An 18,432-nucleotide genomic window follows, 5' to 3' on the forward strand; every position below is an offset into this window, starting at 1 on the left:
GAGGAGCTGTTTGTTCATTATGTTTAAATACTGTCACTGCAGAGCAGGTTCAGTCTTTGAAAACCATCATTTTAATATGTTTATAGATGAGTACACACATGAGTATGTGAAAATGAAAATGCAAATTGGAGTACTGCATTTTCTTTTTAAATTATACTTAAAGTATCCTGTGGGAAGTGGGGTCACATGACTGCTGGCCTGAGCAGGACAGGTGGAGAACTGGGCAGCTCACACAGGTGTCTTGAGTTTTCTTTGTTCTGTGTCCTGAGCTCATTCTGATTGCCCTTCAGTTGAGCTGCTTCCCTCCATCTTTCCACCTTTGTTCCTGAGTGTGTAGGGTGAGTAGTTTATTTCATTATATTTCCTCCAGTCATGTTTATCCTGTTGAACATCTAATCACCTTGGTTTGTTCTCACATGATTATATATTTAAAGTCAGAATGTATTGATGCACTGATTTTGATTTAGAATTGTTTGTTGGTTTATTCAAGATAATATGATGATATCTGACGCTTTCTTTCATCTGTAGAAATATCACGACTCAACTACAACCACTCACACCTGACTAACTACAAAGATTAAATATTTTCAAATGCAACCTGCTGATCGCTTCTCCTGCTTTGTTCTTATTCATCAAGTCCTGTGTAATCCTGGGATACATGCATGTGTGAAAAATTACATCTAATTTTCAAGTTTACATGATAATTTGAATAAAGGCCCCTACAGGCCTCCATAATGAGCTCAGTTTTATTTTTCTGCACCAGGTGCTTTGAGGATGAAACGCTATATTACGATTACAGACTACATGTAATGGAGAACCTGACCCTTATTTAATAATTCACATTTCTTATTCCTGTGCCTCAGAACAGTTTGGTCAATACTTGTGAACATGCAGCTCTGTGACTGAAAGTTAGAGACAAAAGGGAGAATCTTAAAATGTGTAATGTTCTTAGAACAAAAGTAATGTTTCCAATTTTTACACTTTCCAATGTAAAATCTGGATCTGGATGAGCCCTGTTATGGTGTACACTGGTCGATTATGGGGTTTGTGAGGTAATTTATTTTACCCCAGTGGCTCAAAGTAATTTCAGAATCAGAATCAGAATCAGTTTTATTGCCAAGTATGTTTTCACATACAAGGAATTTTTTCTGGTGATTGGTGCAATTGATCAGCAACAGTGGGGCTCTCTAGCCTTGTTGATGAGGCTAATAGCTAAATCAGCTGTTTAACTGCAGCAGCCTGACTGATGAGAGCAAACCTTAGACTTTTTTTTTTTTGCAAGCAAGTTTATACTTCCAGAGACTGTTTTTTCTGTTGTTAATCATTTTCACTCATTGACTCTTAATATGGGGGGGGGGGGGACTCCATTTAAAAAAGGGACAATTCCTGGATTCCACATTTTCACTTGTCACTTCTGACATTTAATGGATATTTTAATGGAAAACACAATGGCTGATGTTAGAGGAAGTCAGTGACCTTTGTGATTTAACTGTCCTTTGGCTCAGTAATAACATATGTAACATTTAAGCCTTTAATTTAACCATAATTGCTTTCTAATGCATGAACTGTATATTTCTGACTTGTGATAATTATTTATCCATTTGAACCTCATGGACAGCAGCTGTTGGTCTTTTACCTTCATGTCCTGCTGCAGTTCATGCTGCAGCTCAGGTTCATGGATTTTGTGTCACTTGCAGGTGGTGCTGTCTTTGTTGTTTGGCGTTTTTTTTTTCTGAACTTCATGTTTGCTGGTTTACTCTTTCCTGTGCTAATGAGACTAAGCCACAAAACTGGTCAGAATACGCATTTCTGGGCTCAGACTCTTTGCCGGAGTCATATGAACAACAGCATAAGAAGAATAAACTGGGGAACAAACAAACGCAGGAATCATTTGTACATTTTCTGAAGTCGGGAGAACAGGAAACGGGACCTGCAGGGCAGAACCCGAGCAGGTGTCAGGCTCCTGCTTTTATACACTGCGCACATACGGGTACTGGGCCGTGAACGCGCCATTTCTCCTTTATAAACACGCACCAAACGCCGAGGCTGCAGCAACAGGCCGCGGTGAGGCAGCCACACACCGGGTACCGCTTCCTCCTCATGCCGGTGTCCAGATCAACTACCTGCTGCCACAGGTGAGTCTCCTGAGGCTTTGAGTTTTTTCGATCAGGGAGATGAGTCACTTGCATGGTGAAAATGAATTGATAAGAGCATTGGTCCTTGTTTTGTTTGTCAACATCTGTGTACAGGTACGGGGCAGAAGACTGGGTGCTCAAAGTTCCCACAGAGCGTGTGACACTGAAGTCGCACTGAATCTGATTGGACAGTGATTAACCTGTCACTTGTCCAATCAGACTCTTCAAACCTGAATTTCTCATCTTTATTTCAGATTTACAAACGCTGAAATTATATGTGAGTTGCGATTTAGCTAAAAGATCACGTGACGATCGTTTTTGGGTAGAATCGCACTCTATTTCCTGTTTCTGTTTCCGCTGTGCTTTTATTCTGAAGTTACTGACCGGAAGTTGCATTTATGTCTTTCTGCCGCTTTAATGTTTGTCTGTTTTTCAGGTTTTTCAGCTGCAATGCTGTCTCCTGTTTACAAACCGTGTCGCTGTGGTGTGAAAATGTGTATCTAGGTTAGCAACAGCTAACAGATAACAGCTGAAGCGACCATTAAATGTCTTTATTTCACTCAAAGGGAAACTTCTGCAAATCTTTACAGGATTCCTGTCAACAGTATCTGCAGTGGGACCTTTGAACCTGATGGGAGATTCCTGCGTAACTTGCAGCAGACAGAATTAATAATGGTAAGTAAATCTTGAGTAAAAGATTTACTCAGCATTGTTTTGTGAAGAGCTGCCTCAAATGCTCTGCAATGGACAGTTTATTTTATTTGGTATAATTGCATGTTTTCGTAGGGATGCCAGAGTCCACCTCAGCCCAGTACCACACCCTATGGCCCCTGACAACCAGCGAGAAATGGAAAGTTGTTGCCATGACTACACCCTATTCCTGTATCGACTCACATTAGCATCAAAAGCATTTTGAACTTGGAAAAGTGATGTTCACAAATGATTCCAAATGTAGCTGGAAATCAACCTTTGTAAAATAAATCTGCATGAGAAATTTAAGTTTGTACATGTGAAGCCGTTTTGCTTGTGTAGAAGAGAGAATAAAAGACTCCACAGATCACATTAGAGTTGAGCTAAAACAGACACAGTGAAAGAAGTGCGTTTGTCAACATCTGTGAACAGAGACAGAGCAGAAAACTGTTTGTAAAACTTGGAGCTCAAAGTTCCCACACAGTGTGTGTGACTTTGAAGTTACAATTAGAATTTTCACTCTATTTTCACATCTGAATCTGATTGGACAGCGACAGTCCAATCACAAAGCAGAGTCCAATCAGAGGACAGGTGGCTCTGTTGCCTGCAGATCCTTAAAGGTGCAGTTGATTTTCAAGCCTGTGTTGTCGTCCATCTTGAAAATCGACTGCACCTTTCAGGATCTCCAGGCAACAGAGCCACCTGCCCTCTGACAGGACTCTGCTTTGTGATTGGACTGTCACTGTTTTGTTAGACTCAGGTGTAAAAATAGGGTCAAAATGCCACTTGCTACTTCAGTGTTACACACTGGTGGAAATTTGGGCTCCGAGGTTTACAGCTTTCTGTACCGTCTCTGTTCACAGATGTTGACAACAGCACTTACTGTCATTGTCTTTGTGTTACCTCATCTCTAATGTCATTTGTTCAGTGTTCTTAACTAAGTCTCGTTTTTCCTTTTACAAATACAAACCTTGTTGCACTTCATTCTGTTTTACACTTATGAGACGTAACGAGTTGTACTACAAAACTACAAATATGTTCTTTATTTGACAGTAAGACCCTAATGTTGTCCAGTCCTGTGGAGATTGTAAGTAGAGATTTCTCCTGCCATGTCTCACAAACATGAGGCTGTGGAAGCTGCCAGAACACTGCATCTTTATTTCCCACTGTTAGACTCTTACTAGACTCTTGTTAGACTTTCTTAGAGGTTTTGTGACACCTTGCAGCAGAACTGTCTTATAAACTACAGTGACATCCATCAGCATACTGAGGTTGTTTTGACAGTTTACACTGTTACAGTAAAATGAATCAGAGTGGTTACTGAGTAGTTCCTCATTACTTCATTATATCACAATGAGTTCTTCACAACAAATCAGTTGTTTCCAAGCAAGTATTTACATCCACATTATATTCTGATGCATTAATGATGACGACTTAAAAATGAATGTATTAAACAGAATATCATTTTAACATTTATGCATGTAAGCAGCTGATTAGTTCTTAAGGAACTTATTGCGATATAATTAAGTAGTGAGGATCTACTCAGTAACAACTGTTTGCTGTATCTATCTAATAAGAGTCTGTGGAAAATAAAGATGTAATGACCTGGCAGCTAATGTTTGTAACAAATGGGAGAAGAAACTGTCACTACCTCCACCCTCCATGGGACTGTGGACAACATCCAGGGTCCAACAAACTCTGTTAGTTGTAGCTACTATTAAATGTTACTTTAGCTGGTTGTGCTTGAACTAGTAAATGTATTAAATGGACAAATGCTAAATCTTATGTTCTTAAGCCCTGACATTGCTTCAAAGACATTTGATGGTCAAAAGAAGAGCTGCTTATAATGTGCTTGCTTGCCCTGCAATGGAAAGTAAATTTATTTAATGCAGTCACATTATGTGTTTTCATAGGGATGCCAGCACCCACCTCCAGCCAGGACCACACCTGACGGCCCCTCACAAACAGCAAGAAATGGTAAGTCATGCGTAACTACACCCCAGACATATATAGGCTCAAATTAGGGTCCAAATGATTTTGAACTTGTAAAGTGATGTTCACAAATAATTCCTAAGTTTGTAGTTGTAAATCAAACCTTGTAAACCAGTAAAATAAATCTGAATTAGAAATTCAAGTTTCTGCATGTGAAAGAATTGTGCTTGTGTCAAAGAGACTTGTATCTGTTAAAAAAAGACCATGTGAATCAAAACTATGAACAAATGATCAGTGTTGAGCTTAGACAAAGATGCTGTAAAAGAAGAAATGGTTTTGTCGACATCTGTGTACCGCAACAGAGCAGAAAACTGTAAAACTCTGCACACAAAAGTTCCCACACAGTCGAGTTACGATCAAAGTTCAGACTCGACAGTGTCTCACACTGGAAATGTTGCGTGCTGAGGTTTACAGTTTTCTACTCAGTATCTGTAAACAGACATCGCCAAGCGTTTCTTCTTTCACTATGTCTTTTTTTAACCCCACCACTGATCATATGTCGAGTTTTGGATCACAGTATTTTTTGAACAGATCGCAATTTCTTCACCACAAGCACAACCGATTTCACATACACAAACTTATATTTCTCCTGCAGATGTATTTTACAACTTTACAAAGATTTATTTACAACTGCAAACATTGGAATTATTAGTAAACATGGCTTTACAAGCTCAAAATCATTTGACCCTAATTTGAGCCTATATAGTAAGTCGGGGGAGTAAGTCGGGGGAGTAAGTCGGGGGAGTAAGTCGGGGGAGTAAGTCGGGGGAGTAAGTCGGGGGAGTAAGTCGGGGGAGTAAGTCGGGGGAGTAAGTCGGGGGAGTAAGTCGGGGGAGTAAGTCGGGGGAGTAAGTCGGGGGAGTAAGTCGGGGGAGTAAGTCGGGGGAGTAAGTCGGGGGAGTAAGTCGGGGGAGTAAGTCGGGGGAGTAAGTCGGGGGAGTAAGTCGGGGGAGTAAGTCGGGGGAGTAAGTCGGGGGAGTAAGTCGGGGGAGTAAGTCGGGGGAGTAGCCTCGCGCGAGGCTGAACGAGCCCGATGGCTGGGCGCAGGGCCGCCTGGGGGTCGGGCTGTCCAGCCTCGCGCGAGGCTGAACGAGCCCGATGGCTGGGCGCAGGGCCGCCTGGGGGTCGGGCTGTCCAGCCTCGCGCGAGGCTGAACGAGCCCGATGGCTGGGCGCAGGGCCGCCTGGGGGTCGGGCTGTCCAGCCTCGCGCGAGGCTGAACGAGCCCGATGGCTGGGCGCAGGGCCGCCTGGGGGTCGGGCTGTCCAGCCTCGCGCGAGGCTGAACGAGCCCGATGGCTGGGCGCAGGGCCGCCTGGGGGTCGGGCTGTCCAGCCTCGCGCGAGGCTGAACGAGCCCGATGGCTGGGCGCAGGGCCGCCTGGGGGTCGGGCTGTCCAGCCTCGCGCGAGGCTGAACGAGCCCGATGGCTGGGCGCAGGGCCGCCTGGGGGTCGGGCTGTCCAGCCTCGCGCGAGGCTGAACGAGCCCGATGGCTGGGCGCAGGGCCGCCTGGGGGTCGGGCTGTCCAGCCTCGCGCGAGGCTGAACGAGCCCGATGGCTGGGCGCAGGGCCGCCTGGGGGTCGGGCTGTCCAGCCTCGCGCGAGGCTGAACGAGCCCGATGGCTGGGCGCAGGGCCGCCTGGGGGTCGGGCTGTCCAGCCTCGCGCGAGGCTGAACGAGCCCGATGGCTGGGCGCAGGGCCGCCTGGGGGTCGGGCTGTCCAGCCTCGCGCGAGGCTGAACGAGCCCGATGGCTGGGCGCAGGGCCGCCTGGGGGTCGGGCTGTCCAGCCTCGCGCGAGGCTGAACGAGCCCGATGGCTGGGCGCAGGGCCGCCTGGGGGTCGGGCTGTCCAGCCTCGCGCGAGGCTGAACGAGCCCGATGGCTGGGCGCAGGGCCGCCTGGGGGTCGGGCTGTCCAGCCTCGCGCGAGGCTGAACGAGCCCGATGGCTGGGCGCAGGGCCGCCTGGGGGTCGGGCTGTCCAGCCTCGCGCGAGGCTGAACGAGCCCGATGGCTGGGCGCAGGGCCGCCTGGGGGTCGGGCTGTCCAGCCTCGCGCGAGGCTGAACGAGCCCGATGGCTGGGCGCAGGGCCGCCTGGGGGTCGGGCTGTCCAGCCTCGCGCGAGGCTGAACGAGCCCGATGGCTGGGCGCAGGGCCGCCTGGGGGTCGGGCTGTCCAGCCTCGCGCGAGGCTGAACGAGCCCGATGGCTGGGCGCAGGGCCGCCTGGGGGTCGGGCTGTCCAGCCTCGCGCGAGGCTGAACGAGCCCGATGGCTGGGCGCAGGGCCGCCTGGGGGTCGGGCTGTCCAGCCTCGCGCGAGGCTGAACGAGCCCGATGGCTGGGCGCAGGGCCGCCTGGGGGTCGGGCTGTCCAGCCTCGCGCGAGGCTGAACGAGCCCGATGGCTGGGCGCAGGGCCGCCTGGGGGTCGGGCTGTCCAGCCTCGCGCGAGGCTGAACGAGCCCGATGGCTGGGCGCAGGGCCGCCTGGGGGTCGGGCTGTCCAGCCTCGCGCGAGGCTGAACGAGCCCGATGGCTGGGCGCAGGGCCGCCTGGGGGTCGGGCTGTCCAGCCTCGCGCGAGGCTGAACGAGCCCGATGGCTGGGCGCAGGGCCGCCTGGGGGTCGGGCTGTCCAGCCTCGCGCGAGGCTGAACGAGCCCGATGGCTGGGCGCAGGGCCGCCTGGGGGTCGGGCTGTCCAGCCTCGCGCGAGGCTGAACGAGCCCGATGGCTGGGCGCAGGGCCGCCTGGGGGTCGGGCTGTCCAGCCTCGCGCCCAGCCATCGGGCTCGTTCAGTGAGGACGTCACTTCCTCGTCTCTGTCACTTTGTCTGTCTGGGGCAGTGGCAGCAGCTTGTTTTACCGTCTGTGTCTTATATCAATACAACTCAATGGAAATTACCAGACATATGATTTAAAGAATTGATCTGTGGGCGTGAATCTCCATCAGCTGAGTCTGCTCCTCTGCAGCTCCACCTTGATCCCTCACCTCAATGCACTCTTCTTCTCAGTCAGCAACATCTTGAATTCATCTCCGATATAAAGCCTGTACAATGATATGAGGTTGATGAGTGTGTGATCACTTCCAGTGGTGAATGCACACACAGTAAACTCAGAATAACAAACCTAATAAAACATACTTGGCAATAAAACTGATTCTGATTCTGATTCTGATTCTAAATAAATGCAGGTGAAAGACCTTGTAAATGTTTGTTGTCTCCATTTTCCTGAGAGTCACTCAGCAACAGTTTTTTGACTGATAAATCAAAGTTTAGGAGGATGTGCACACAATGAACGCGCTCGTGAACGCGCAGCGCCAGATCGAGGATGTTTTTCGCTCGTTCTCATCGCCCAAAGGCATGATGGGAGAGACACTACTGCGCAGTCTCTATGGGCCGCACAACGCGGAAGTAACCCGGAAGCCAGAAACTTTTTCAGCGTATGCGCCAGACGAGCAACTTGTATTGAACTGAATGGGCGCCATTTTTAGATCCGGCATCCAGGTCTTTTAATGTTTTTTTTAAAATTCATGGTTGTGGTTCATGAACTTCGAAGTAGGTTTGAACCGGAAGGAAAAAATACGTCATCAAATAAACCGGAAGAGCTTTAACCAAAACCGTTATGATCATTTAGCTCCCTCTTGCGTTTGAATGCAACAATTTACATCCACATTTGCTTAAAACCATTTCAAGTTATCGTGTAATTTGTGTTTCCTCGGCTCTATCTCTCGACAAAATACTGATGGCCATCCAGAACGAATTAATACCAATTAGTTACCATAATTGTTACGGTCATAATAACGGTCAACCGAACATATCACATTACACAGCATGTTAGGCCGCTCAGTGTATGATCTCGTCAGATTTTCACCGACAACATAAGCTTTCAGTGAAGACAGGCGGCCAATCTTTGACACTTAACTACAAAATATAATGTAAGAGTAAAAGTGCTGGCAGCGGTGGGATTCGAACCCACGCCCCCGAAGAGACTGGAGCCTTAATCCAGCGCCTTAGACCGCTCGGCCACGCTACCGGGTGACAACACAGCTGTCAATTTGCTTTGTTAAGGTAAAATACGTCAATGATAAACTAATATTACTACTATTACCAGCAGTAGTCTCGTATAAACATGTATACAATGTATACTGGTTAGTGACTTACTTTATGAAATCATTTCATGACATAGAGTTCCCTCTTTAGTAGGTAGACCTTGCTAAATCTGCAATAGATTTTACCTTCCCTGACGTAATAACCCAGTTTTGCTTTTAAACTTGATATTTAGCATAATCTCATTGATACAGGACTGATAAAATATTAAAAACCTATCAATATAATTCAACAGCACCACAGACTGAATTGCAGCCCCCAAACCGACCATACATGTGAACAAACGCCTTTGTAAACGATTTCAACAAAAACTGAATATAACCTTCATAAAATTATAATTGCAGGGCGCCTTTGTATTAGACCACAGCAGGTTTTGCTAATGATATACTGTGTAACCAACTCCTTTACTTAATAATTACTCATCAGATGCTCAGACACCCTTTCATAATATTTATTAGACATTTGAAGTACAACTTGAGGGTAAATAAAACATGCTTTGCACCTCATCCCTCAAACAGATCACCTTAAACTACTTATTTAATATATTCATCTTGAGACAGCCTAATAGCAGTACTTTGGAGTCAACACCAGATACAAAAATACAAAACAGAGTTTTGTCCATTTTAAAAAGTGTCAGAAAAGAAATGACAGTAAAAATACAAACACCTCTAAGGCAAATAACTAGACATAGATAATGACACCACACTGTACAACACATAAAAATGTGTATGCATGTATGCCCATCATAAAATGTGCTGGAATAATGGCAGTTTGAAGCCCATAGCAGTGAAATCAAAACATGCTGGCCCAGAGTCTCTTGTGGAGGAGAAAACACCCCTCAGAGGGCGTAAGCAGGCTGATCAGGTGGGCTCAAGATTTCTTGGCAGGGTAGGATGGGGGTAGGAGCCGGTGAGAGTTGCTTCGCACCCACGGGTGGTCAATGACACTCTGTAGCGAGAGGCGATCGATGGGGTTGTGGCGAAGCAGCTTGGAAATCAGGTCCCGTGCGCCCTCTGAGACGATCTTGGGGAACTTCAAGTCCACCTGCAAATAGCAAGATGGTATTTACTAATGAAATGACACTGAATGTTGCAGTAAAAACATTAAAACCTTTATTGAAGTTTTAATTCACTTTCCTAGGAAAAATACTTGTATGTCGTAGTTGTTGAGATGCAAGGCACAATAGATACCTTACTTTAAAAAAAAGAAAAAAAATACTGTATTAAGCTTTAATTGATGCCTGAGATACCATAATTAGTGCCAAAAACTAGGCATTCAGTTCATGGTCTAGGGTGGTTCAGGGTTCATTGTTTGAAACTTAGGAAGTTTCCTAAAATTACTGAAGAGTAAAAACATATGTAGATGAAAATAGTATGAAGACCAAATGTTTTTTTCCAATTTCCAAAAATATTGTTTAAAAGGGATGAATTGATTGTCAGTGAATCACATTTCTAGCCATGTTGTACTCATCCCAGTGGTCAACATCTGATGAATTACTTACTGTCGGTTTGCAGATGGTTAATCTAAAAAGATAATTCAAAACTTGGGTCTTATTTTTGGCGTTTTGGACATTATTTCTATTGGTTATGATAATGTTGTACTCAAAGTAATTGCTAGGATCTGGAAACACAGCAACAAAGTTTGTTGGGACACAAAAAATAAAATAAAAAATAAAAAATTCTTCCGATGTTGTGAAGAACCTTGAATATTCTCTTTGGTTCTTCTCACATATCGCAGAATGGAAGTGGCTGAGGGTCTTCCAGACTTTACAGAAGCTGAGAAAACAATTTCTTGTCCAACTAAGTGTATTAGACACCCAAAAAAAACACCAACCTTCATAATTCTTTTGTATGTTTCTGAATGGCTGGCAGTTTCAAAAGGTGGGTTGCCAACTAGGCATTCGTAGCAGAGGACCCCAATACACCACAGGTCCACCTTCTCACTGTGGGTGTGTCCCTCAATCATCTCTGGAGGGAGGTAGTCCAGTGTTCCACACATGGTGCGACGTCTGGGAAGGTTTCAAACAAGAGGTGAACAGGGACGGCAGAGAAGCAGCAATAAACAGACTCATGTGACAGCATTCAGCAGCAGAGAGCTGTTTTTAACAGGGCCTAGTGGTGCGTTGACACTATGGTTCCTTACCTTAGAGAAGGTGCATGAACGGACCAGCCAAAATCAGCAATTTTCAGCTCTCCACGATAGCCGAGAAGCAGATTCTCTGGCTTGATGTCACGATGAATCACTTTCTTCTCATGGCAATACATGAGCGCATCAGATATCTCCTCCATGTACTGCAAATTTAGAGAGGTTTGCACTGAATTATGACAACAAAATGTCAACACACAATACAAGCAATGTAAGACAATCAAGTCCAGTAAACTGCCTAGGATACAGTGAACTAATTTGGTTAATCTCTTACTGTGGCAGTACGCTGGTCGTCAAATCTTCCACATCTCTGTAGCTCTTTGTACATTTCTCCACGTGGGGCATACTCAAGCACTAAGAACACCCTTTTGCGATCGTGGAAGTAATTGTAGAAACGCAGAATATTGGGGTGCCTGAGGAGAATATAGAGTATATTTTGAGGTAGTGTGTTGTGAACTGTATTTCAAAAACCAAGCTTAAGATATTTAAAGTGTGTGATCATAGCACAAGATCAAAATCCCTATTTGACCAAGCTGTGTGAAGAAGAGTTGAATGAATGTTAATCTGGATCCACCCAATCTATGATATTGACAGTTACACCAATGAAAACATGAGCATTTATCGTTAATCTTGAGCCAACATTTCCACTCGAGTCATTTAGACAATGTCACAAAGACACCATCTGTATTTCAGAATTGAATCAACAGTTACTCTGCTGAAGCAGTCCTGAAGAGTATTTTGCATGGTTGTTATGGTTACATTGTGATGAACTGCAGAAAATGTGTATTGAAATGCCAATGCTACTGCCTATTTAAAGAGCAAAGATAACCATCATACCATTTTACATGCATCTAACCTGGCATCTCATGGGTTAACCTACCATTAAAATTTGCAAAAAATAATTCACGTAACACATTACAGCAATAGTTTCAACTTGTAATTCGCAGTAAACTTGTGAAGCACAAATTAAACTAGCATTTTTCTGACACCCTGTACAATAGACAGACAAATGTGAGAAGTTGATGAATGTTCCTGTAAAATAGCAGAGGACAGTAGTAAATAGCCTGCCAGGTAATGTATAAACTAAGATGTTTTGCCCTGGGTTAAGCTGCCCAAGTACTCTCTTTACTCTTTATTAATACGATCATATAATCACAAACTTGTGGAGAGACTGCTCAAGATACACAGGACATACAAGAATGTACAGCATGTGTGCCAAATGTAGCTAAACACCAACTCACAACAGATGACAAATTTTTTTTTTTTTTTTTCTCAGGATACTAACTTGAGATGGGCCTGAATCTCGATCTCCCTCCTGAGTTGATGCTCCACACCCTCTTTTTCCATCTGTGACTTGAACAGCACCTTCAGCGCCACAATAGCCTGCAGCTTCTTTACTTTTGCGAGGTAAACATTACCAAACTTGCCCTTCCCCAGTGGTCGACCAATGTCAAAGTCGTCGATGGTAATTTTCCTGTAGAAAGTGCAAGGATGGACATTCTGGTGTTAACCTTTCAAATAGTAGAGGCCGTCACGTGAACAAAAACAGAACAGGATAGCATTGCACAACTGGAGAGGTACTAGTGAGTACACTTACTTTGAAGCTGAACTGGAGGATGAGCCAACACACTCTCTCCCAGGGCCTAAAAATAACAATACAATCAACAACAGTCAGATTTCCTGAGGTTTATATGGTATCTGAGCATGAGGAGATAGAGGTTACCTGTGATAGCATTTCTGTTTGTCTCTGCTCCTGGCTTCACCTGAACACGCTGTGGGCCTGCCACCATGCTCGGGGTTGCAAACTGATATTCAAAAGCAAAAACACAAAAATGCAGGTAGTAAGTGCTTTATTGACAATAATCTTCAAGACTGAGAAATACTGATTTTTTATGTTTTGATGCCACATCAACCAATGCTGAATTTGATATGCCTATTTATGTGGGCAAATCTAGACATGTTACTACTTACCGGTCTTTGGAAACCTCTGGGCTCATAATTTTCCTTATTCTGTAAAGAAATAAATATACACAGCTCCAATTAACTTACCGTACATTTGAGCTACTCTGTGTGTCTTGTCGTTCAGACTTTTTTTTTTTTTAAAGCTTCAAGTTATGTTACTTATTTTAGACAATGCCCGATATATGAATAGCAAGCAGGGTGTTGAGGAAATAGATCCTCAAACTGATAATAGTCAAGGTGGCACACATTCTTTTAGTTGTTCCTGCCTAGACTCAGGATGGCTGACTGGCAGCAAGACTAAACTACTTTCCCTGTTTATTAGTGATTCACTTAGACACATCTTCAGCTGCTTCTGGTGCCAAGAAGAGGGAAGACATTTTGAACTGTTATATCCACTTTGGACGAAACACCTTTCAGGACTTAGACTGCTTTAGACTATGCTTGCTACTTGTCTGGTATTTCAATGTACATTTTCAGTATGTCACTACATCAGATTAGGTTATTTTAGTCATTTATCATGCAATTTTAATTACAATAGTTTATGTGTAATACAAAACATGATTTATCACCACAGTATTATCATAATTAGGCTTTGATTTACGTCGTTCTTATAGATACAGTAAACATGTTTTAAGTCGAGTTTCTGTAGTTAAACAATGAAAAGGGTTCAGTTACGCTAAGGCCACAGTTAAAGCCTTTGCCTTGTTTGCGGGTCTATGCAGCGACTGAAACATAGACTTAAGTTCAAAACCGTGAGTTGATTTACTTTAAATAAAGGCACTCATGTTTATCCTCTTTCGTGTACACATATTATACACTGTTATTATTTTGAACTCAAGTTAGCGCGACGTTAGGCTACATGTAAGTTAGCCCAATACGGTAGCTGGCAAACCTAACGCTAACTACCTAGCTAAAAACCGCCACAACTTAGAGAAGCCGTTCAGGGTTCCCAATTGCTGCCCAGTCCAACCCCGCTACCAAACAAATAAAATGCCAAATTACCTGCATCGTAATGAAGATACCGAGTGTTAACTTTCCGGTGTGTAAAGCCCCGTCGTATTATTTTTGAACGTCCTCGGCCGCCAACGTTTTCAAAAAGCCAGCCTTCTCGAACGCGATTGGTCGGTGTGCCTCATATTCACGGCTCCCATTGGTCAGAATCGCTGCAAGAGAATGCGTGTGATTGGTGAAAACCGACGCTACTCGGATATTGACCCGCCTTCCCTTCCTGTTTTTTTTTACAGCAGTGAAGTGTTCACGGTGTTTATGGTATATTATTGTTTTCTTTGGAGGCCTGGCCAAATAAACTAAACCCTATCGCCGATTACATTTCCTTTGTAAGCTGAATTAACATGGTTCTGCTCGTCAACTGTGAAGTTTCAAATCTAAGCTTCCCTATCATGACCCCTTTTGTCCATAATGTCCTTTGACAGCATGCTCCCATTACTTCTCTGCCTGACTACTATGATCACAAAAACCTGGTGTTTCACCATAACATAAGATGTTTTTAATAGTGAAAACATCTGGGGCTGCAATGAATTTAAAAAATCATATATCTACCAGTTATGTTCACGATAAATCAAATAACTGCCTCGGAGCACAAAGTGACATCTTCAAATGTTTTGTTTTGTCCAAAATCCAAAGATTTTCATCTTTTACAATGATACAAAATAAATAAGAACAGAGCAACCTTACTTTAGAGAATCTGGAAACAGTGAAAGTTATTTTCTTCAATGAAAAATGACTCAAATGATTGATTCACTATCCAAATTAGTGGCAATATATTTTCTGCCAATCAACTTTTTGATTAAACAGTTAATCGTTCCAGCACTAACTACAGCCTTTTGTTTCAGATCACAGATTTGTGAACAAGATAAACTCAACTTCACCTTAATAATATCTTAACACTGTTAAATGTATACTTTTCCCCATTTACAATATATGCTGTTAAGTTGTTTTTTGTCAAGTTGATATGTATAAACTTGTTGATAAACCACCGAATATATTGAAAAATCAGTCTGTCATTCAAAACAAAGATCTTTAATGATGTTTTCAGAGAATCATTCTATTAAATGAAATGACAACATAAAAAGACAAATGACAACCCAGGATTTATTTGTTCAAAATAAATTTATTCAAAACAGTTTCTCATTTAAGTTTTCAAACATCTATACCTGTGCTTTAAATGGCAATTCATGTCAAGGATGCACATTTTCCATGTTTTCTCTCCGTTACACAATCAACAGACATTTACAATTAACATTCTTATTTCATAATTTCTAAAAAGCATATAGGTTAAGAAATTGGAAAAGACGGGGGATTGGAACTTGATAAAGATGAATTTAAATATGGTATGCTGTTCTTCTGTAACACAAGAGCCAAACATCTGTTTGTAACCGATATTTTGTCTGAATGTATACATTGTTGTAAAGGAGTTAAAGAACAGGAAACAGGTGGATTGCCAGCAGTATGTTTCAGTTCTCTGCCTTTGTAGCCGACACCTGCTTACATGTTTAAAGTCTAGAAGTAACGGTTCCATATTTTGTGTCATTTTGTATCACAGAGTCTAAAAGACTGATAAAAACTTAATCTTGTTCACATGTGCCCGCTAAGACTGTCCACTCATTCACCTAGAACACACAGCCTAACGACACGGACAATAAAAACTGTGAGACCATATAAATTTGCCAATATTGACATTTTTTTATTCAGTAGCTCTAACTTCAATATGTCTGGATCTGTGAGGTAAAGAGCAACTTTTTCATCAAGATAATGGAAGTACCTTAATTTGTCAGCTGTTTTTAATGTACTAGATTAACTTCTAGTTATTTTATTCATAGAGATTTTCTCATTTGGTTTTCCATAAAATGCTATATCACAATACAAAGCTACATTAAAAGATTCTATTCAAATTTTATTCAAGCCACAGATCTAAAGTTGCAAAGTTGACACCTGATATTCATCCACTGGCTACTGAAGTTGGCAGATTCAAAAATATTCAGGGGAAAACAGTCTTAAAAGGCTGGAAAAGGAGACAAGTTGGACTATTAATTAGAGTTTACTCTGATTTCACCAGTATTATGCAGTAGTTGTTTGTCAGTGATTTTTTTTTCAATTTTGTTGACATGAAGGTCTGAAAATCTGTTAGAAAACATATATGTAGCATTCTGGAGCTGGCTTATATGTGATTACTAAATATATAGTAAGCCAGTTTTAACCATTTTGGCCACTTTAGTCTGCATTAATCTGAACAGAGCAGTTAGTGAAAACTAGTGTGCAGGATGGCAGCAGTACAGCCAGTGAGCGGCGCACACTTGGTATAGGATCATTCACATCCAGTGTCTTGTTCTCATCATTGTTGCTATCTCCACCTGCAGCTTCCTCATTGTCCTGCTCTTCTTCACCACCACCCTCCCCTTCCAACACTGGTGGACACTGCCGAGGCTGGAAGCTCACATCCAAAAACTCCAGCCGCTGGAGTCCGCGGAGCATACGGCAGCTCCGAACTATCTGCATCTCGCTGAGCGTGCAGGCCCACAGGCGCAGACGCTTCAGGTCCTTCAGACGGCTGGCACAGAGTAGACCGGGACCCACCTCTTTACCACCAAGGCTCAGTTCCTCCAGTCCGAGCCATCCTGCCCCTAGCCCCAGGGAGGCCATCTGTGACTGGTAGCCCTGCCGTCCAGTGATACCTATTTCCAGAAACTTGAGTCTGGAAAGCCCTTCCACACCACAGATGCCGTCCTTGGCAGCACAGCTCCTGAGCCCGTTGGCTGTCACGCGAAAGGTGTCGCGCAGCTCCAGTCGACTGAGCCTCTCCCATGATGTCAGATTCTGCAGGTGCTGGTCCGTGAAAGAGGGCACATTGTTAAGGACTAACGTCTGAATAGCAATCCCTGATGGAGACCCAAGCTGTTTTCCTTTCTGATTCTGCCCATGCTGTTGAGCACCAACACTGGATGTGGCTTCTGGTCTTTCTTGGGCAGGTGAAGTAGGCAACGTCTGGTTGAAAAAGCCGCGAGGCAGCTCACAACCATGCAGCTCCAGCACTTGCAAAGGTGGAGGTAGAAGCTGGCAACTGGGCAGGGTTCTCAGGTCTGCATGCAACAGATAGAGCTTACTCAGGCGAGGGCACTTTGTGGCCAAAGCTTTGAGCCAAGACTCAGAGAGAAAGCTGCCGCCTCGGGCAGAGAGCAGCAAACCACGCAGCCGCAGGCACCTTAGTCCACAACCCAGGTACTGACGCAGCAGGACCCAAAGCATGCGGGATGTCACCTTAGACACAGTGGACATTCCACAAATATGTGTGTGTGTGTTGAGAGTTGGGGGATGGGAGGCAAAAGAGAGAGTTTCTGTCAATAATTGCAGAAACACACACAACCCATATGTAATTGCGTTTACTTTAATAGAGGCCAATGGCAAGACACACAAAGATGTTAAAGTGCTAAACATAATGCATTAAAACAGAATTACTGCATAAAACATTGCACTTCAAATTAAAGGAATTAATGCAAGGTGGATAATGATGAGTGCCTGAAGTTTTTCTTCTGGATATTTAACTGGTTTTAAAGACCTGAGGTGAGACCTAAATGAATGAGGGTGTGGATAAGTTTTGATGGTTACACATCAGTCTTCTGATCCCTCTGGTAGCTTGCAGACTTTGTCACTGACATGATGTTACTGTCACAGTTTAACCATCTGGTCCTGATTACACCAATATTCTTGACTTGGTTTTAGTTTTCATAGACTCTCAGCCTTTTCCTCTTTATCAACAAAGAAACTGGTGAAGTTGTTGCTATTAGAACATTTTATTTCACGTAGTAACTGTATGTTTTGTATGGCTATTTTTTTTTTTTTTTTTTTTTTTTTGTTATTGTGGACGTGTTTTGTGGCTATGATAATCCAAAAGAAGAACCACCAACTGTATGAAAAGATAAATTAAAAGGAAAAGGGTAAAGCCCCACTGTAAATAACTTACCCCTTTCCATGTAGTCAGATCGACATGTCTCCACAGTCTCTGGTCTTTCACAAGACGTTTCCATCTCTTACACACTCTAAAAAACACCGCAAAACACAACAAAAACTTCACCGTGTGACTTGAGTCAGAACAAAGGCAAAGCTGGCAGAGTTTTGTTTCACAATACGAATAACTGGTAAAACACTGGTCAGCAAAGTTACATTTCTCTTACCTTCCAGCTCTAACCAGCTCACGTACGCTCAGAAACGACAGCACATCAATTAAAATGTTCTCGGGAAAGTAGTCCAGATTATAGCATTTAAATTCTTCCATTTTGTAAACAAAACTCTTTAAACCTTCGACACGGACTGATATCCCGGCGCACACAGGTTGCGCCCAAAACAGCAACCCCCAGGAAACAGCTGCCCATTGACTGTAGGACCTAGTGGT

The 18,432-nt window shown here is 43.7% G+C and overlaps 2 protein-coding genes, 1 long non-coding RNA gene and 1 other non-coding gene across 5 annotated transcripts; 1 reads left to right on the top strand and 3 right to left on the bottom strand.

The window, feature by feature from the left end:
• The first annotated feature begins 1,225 nt into the window (after positions 1–1,225).
• LOC139606329 (uncharacterized) lies at positions 1,226–16,543 on the top strand. Its single transcript, XR_011684603.1, has 4 exons — positions 1,226–2,135; positions 2,726–2,810; positions 2,922–4,802; positions 16,403–16,543. It is a non-coding gene; the product is annotated as an uncharacterized lncRNA (long non-coding RNA).
• trnal-aag (transfer RNA leucine (anticodon AAG)) lies at positions 8,763–8,844 on the bottom strand. Its single transcript has one exon. It is a non-coding gene; the product is annotated as a tRNA-Leu (tRNA).
• aurkb (aurora kinase B) lies at positions 9,354–14,150 on the bottom strand. Of its 2 annotated transcripts, XM_071458423.1 has the most exons (9): positions 14,028–14,148; positions 13,035–13,073; positions 12,787–12,868; positions 12,661–12,706; positions 12,349–12,537; positions 11,338–11,476; positions 11,061–11,209; positions 10,752–10,926; positions 9,354–9,962 (listed from the first exon to the last, which is right to left on the bottom strand). In XM_071458423.1, exons 1-9 carry the CDS (start codon positions 14,031–14,033, stop codon positions 9,789–9,791), a joined length of 999 nt encoding a protein of 332 aa, XP_071314524.1. In that variant the 5' UTR covers positions 14,034–14,148; the 3' UTR covers positions 9,354–9,788. The 2 variants fall into 2 exon arrangements, with proteins under 2 accessions (XP_071314524.1, XP_071314526.1); XM_071458425.1 differs by lacking the exon at positions 13,035–13,073 and having other exon boundaries at positions 14,028–14,150.
• On the bottom strand, positions 15,137–18,380 carry LOC139606325 (F-box/LRR-repeat protein 12-like). Its single transcript, XM_071458421.1, has 3 exons — positions 18,215–18,380; positions 18,004–18,079; positions 15,137–17,300 (listed from the first exon to the last, which is right to left on the bottom strand). The coding sequence occupies exons 1-3, from the start codon at positions 18,313–18,315 to the stop codon at positions 16,257–16,259; spliced, it is 1,221 nt and encodes a 406-aa protein (XP_071314522.1). The 5' UTR covers positions 18,316–18,380; the 3' UTR covers positions 15,137–16,256.
• Between the last annotated feature and the right edge of the window lie 52 nt (positions 18,381–18,432).

Source organism: Trachinotus anak, unplaced genomic scaffold, assembly GCF_046630095.1.
Source record: "Trachinotus anak isolate AG129_WGS33_773 ecotype Australia unplaced genomic scaffold, CSIRO_AGI_Tana_v1 ptg000021l, whole genome shotgun sequence".
NCBI lineage: Eukaryota > Metazoa > Chordata > Actinopteri > Carangiformes > Carangidae > Trachinotus > Trachinotus anak.

What these genes read in the sequence shown, in the direction of transcription:
- aurkb (XM_071458423.1), bottom strand. An exon ending in AAACAGAAATGCTATCACAG is followed by an intron (nt 12,707 to 12,786) that starts GTAACCTCTATC and finishes TGTTATTTTTAG; the next exon opens with GCCCTGGGAGAGAGTGTGTT. An exon ending in ACGACCAGCGTACTGCCACA is followed by an intron (nt 11,210 to 11,337) that starts GTAAGAGATTAA and finishes CTAAATTTGCAG; the next exon opens with TACATGGAGGAGATATCTGA.
- LOC139606325 (XM_071458421.1), bottom strand. Translation starts at nt 18,315, where the DNA reads ATGGAAGAATTTAAATGCTATAATCTGGACTACTTTCCCGAGAACATT. An exon ending in GAGCTGGTTAGAGCTGGAAG is followed by an intron (nt 18,080 to 18,214) that starts GTAAGAGAAATG and finishes GGTGTTTTTTAG; the next exon opens with AGTGTGTAAGAGATGGAAAC. An exon ending in ATCTGACTACATGGAAAGGG is followed by an intron (nt 17,301 to 18,003) that starts GTAAGTTATTTA and finishes ACTGTGTCTAAG; the next exon opens with GTGACATCCCGCATGCTTTG.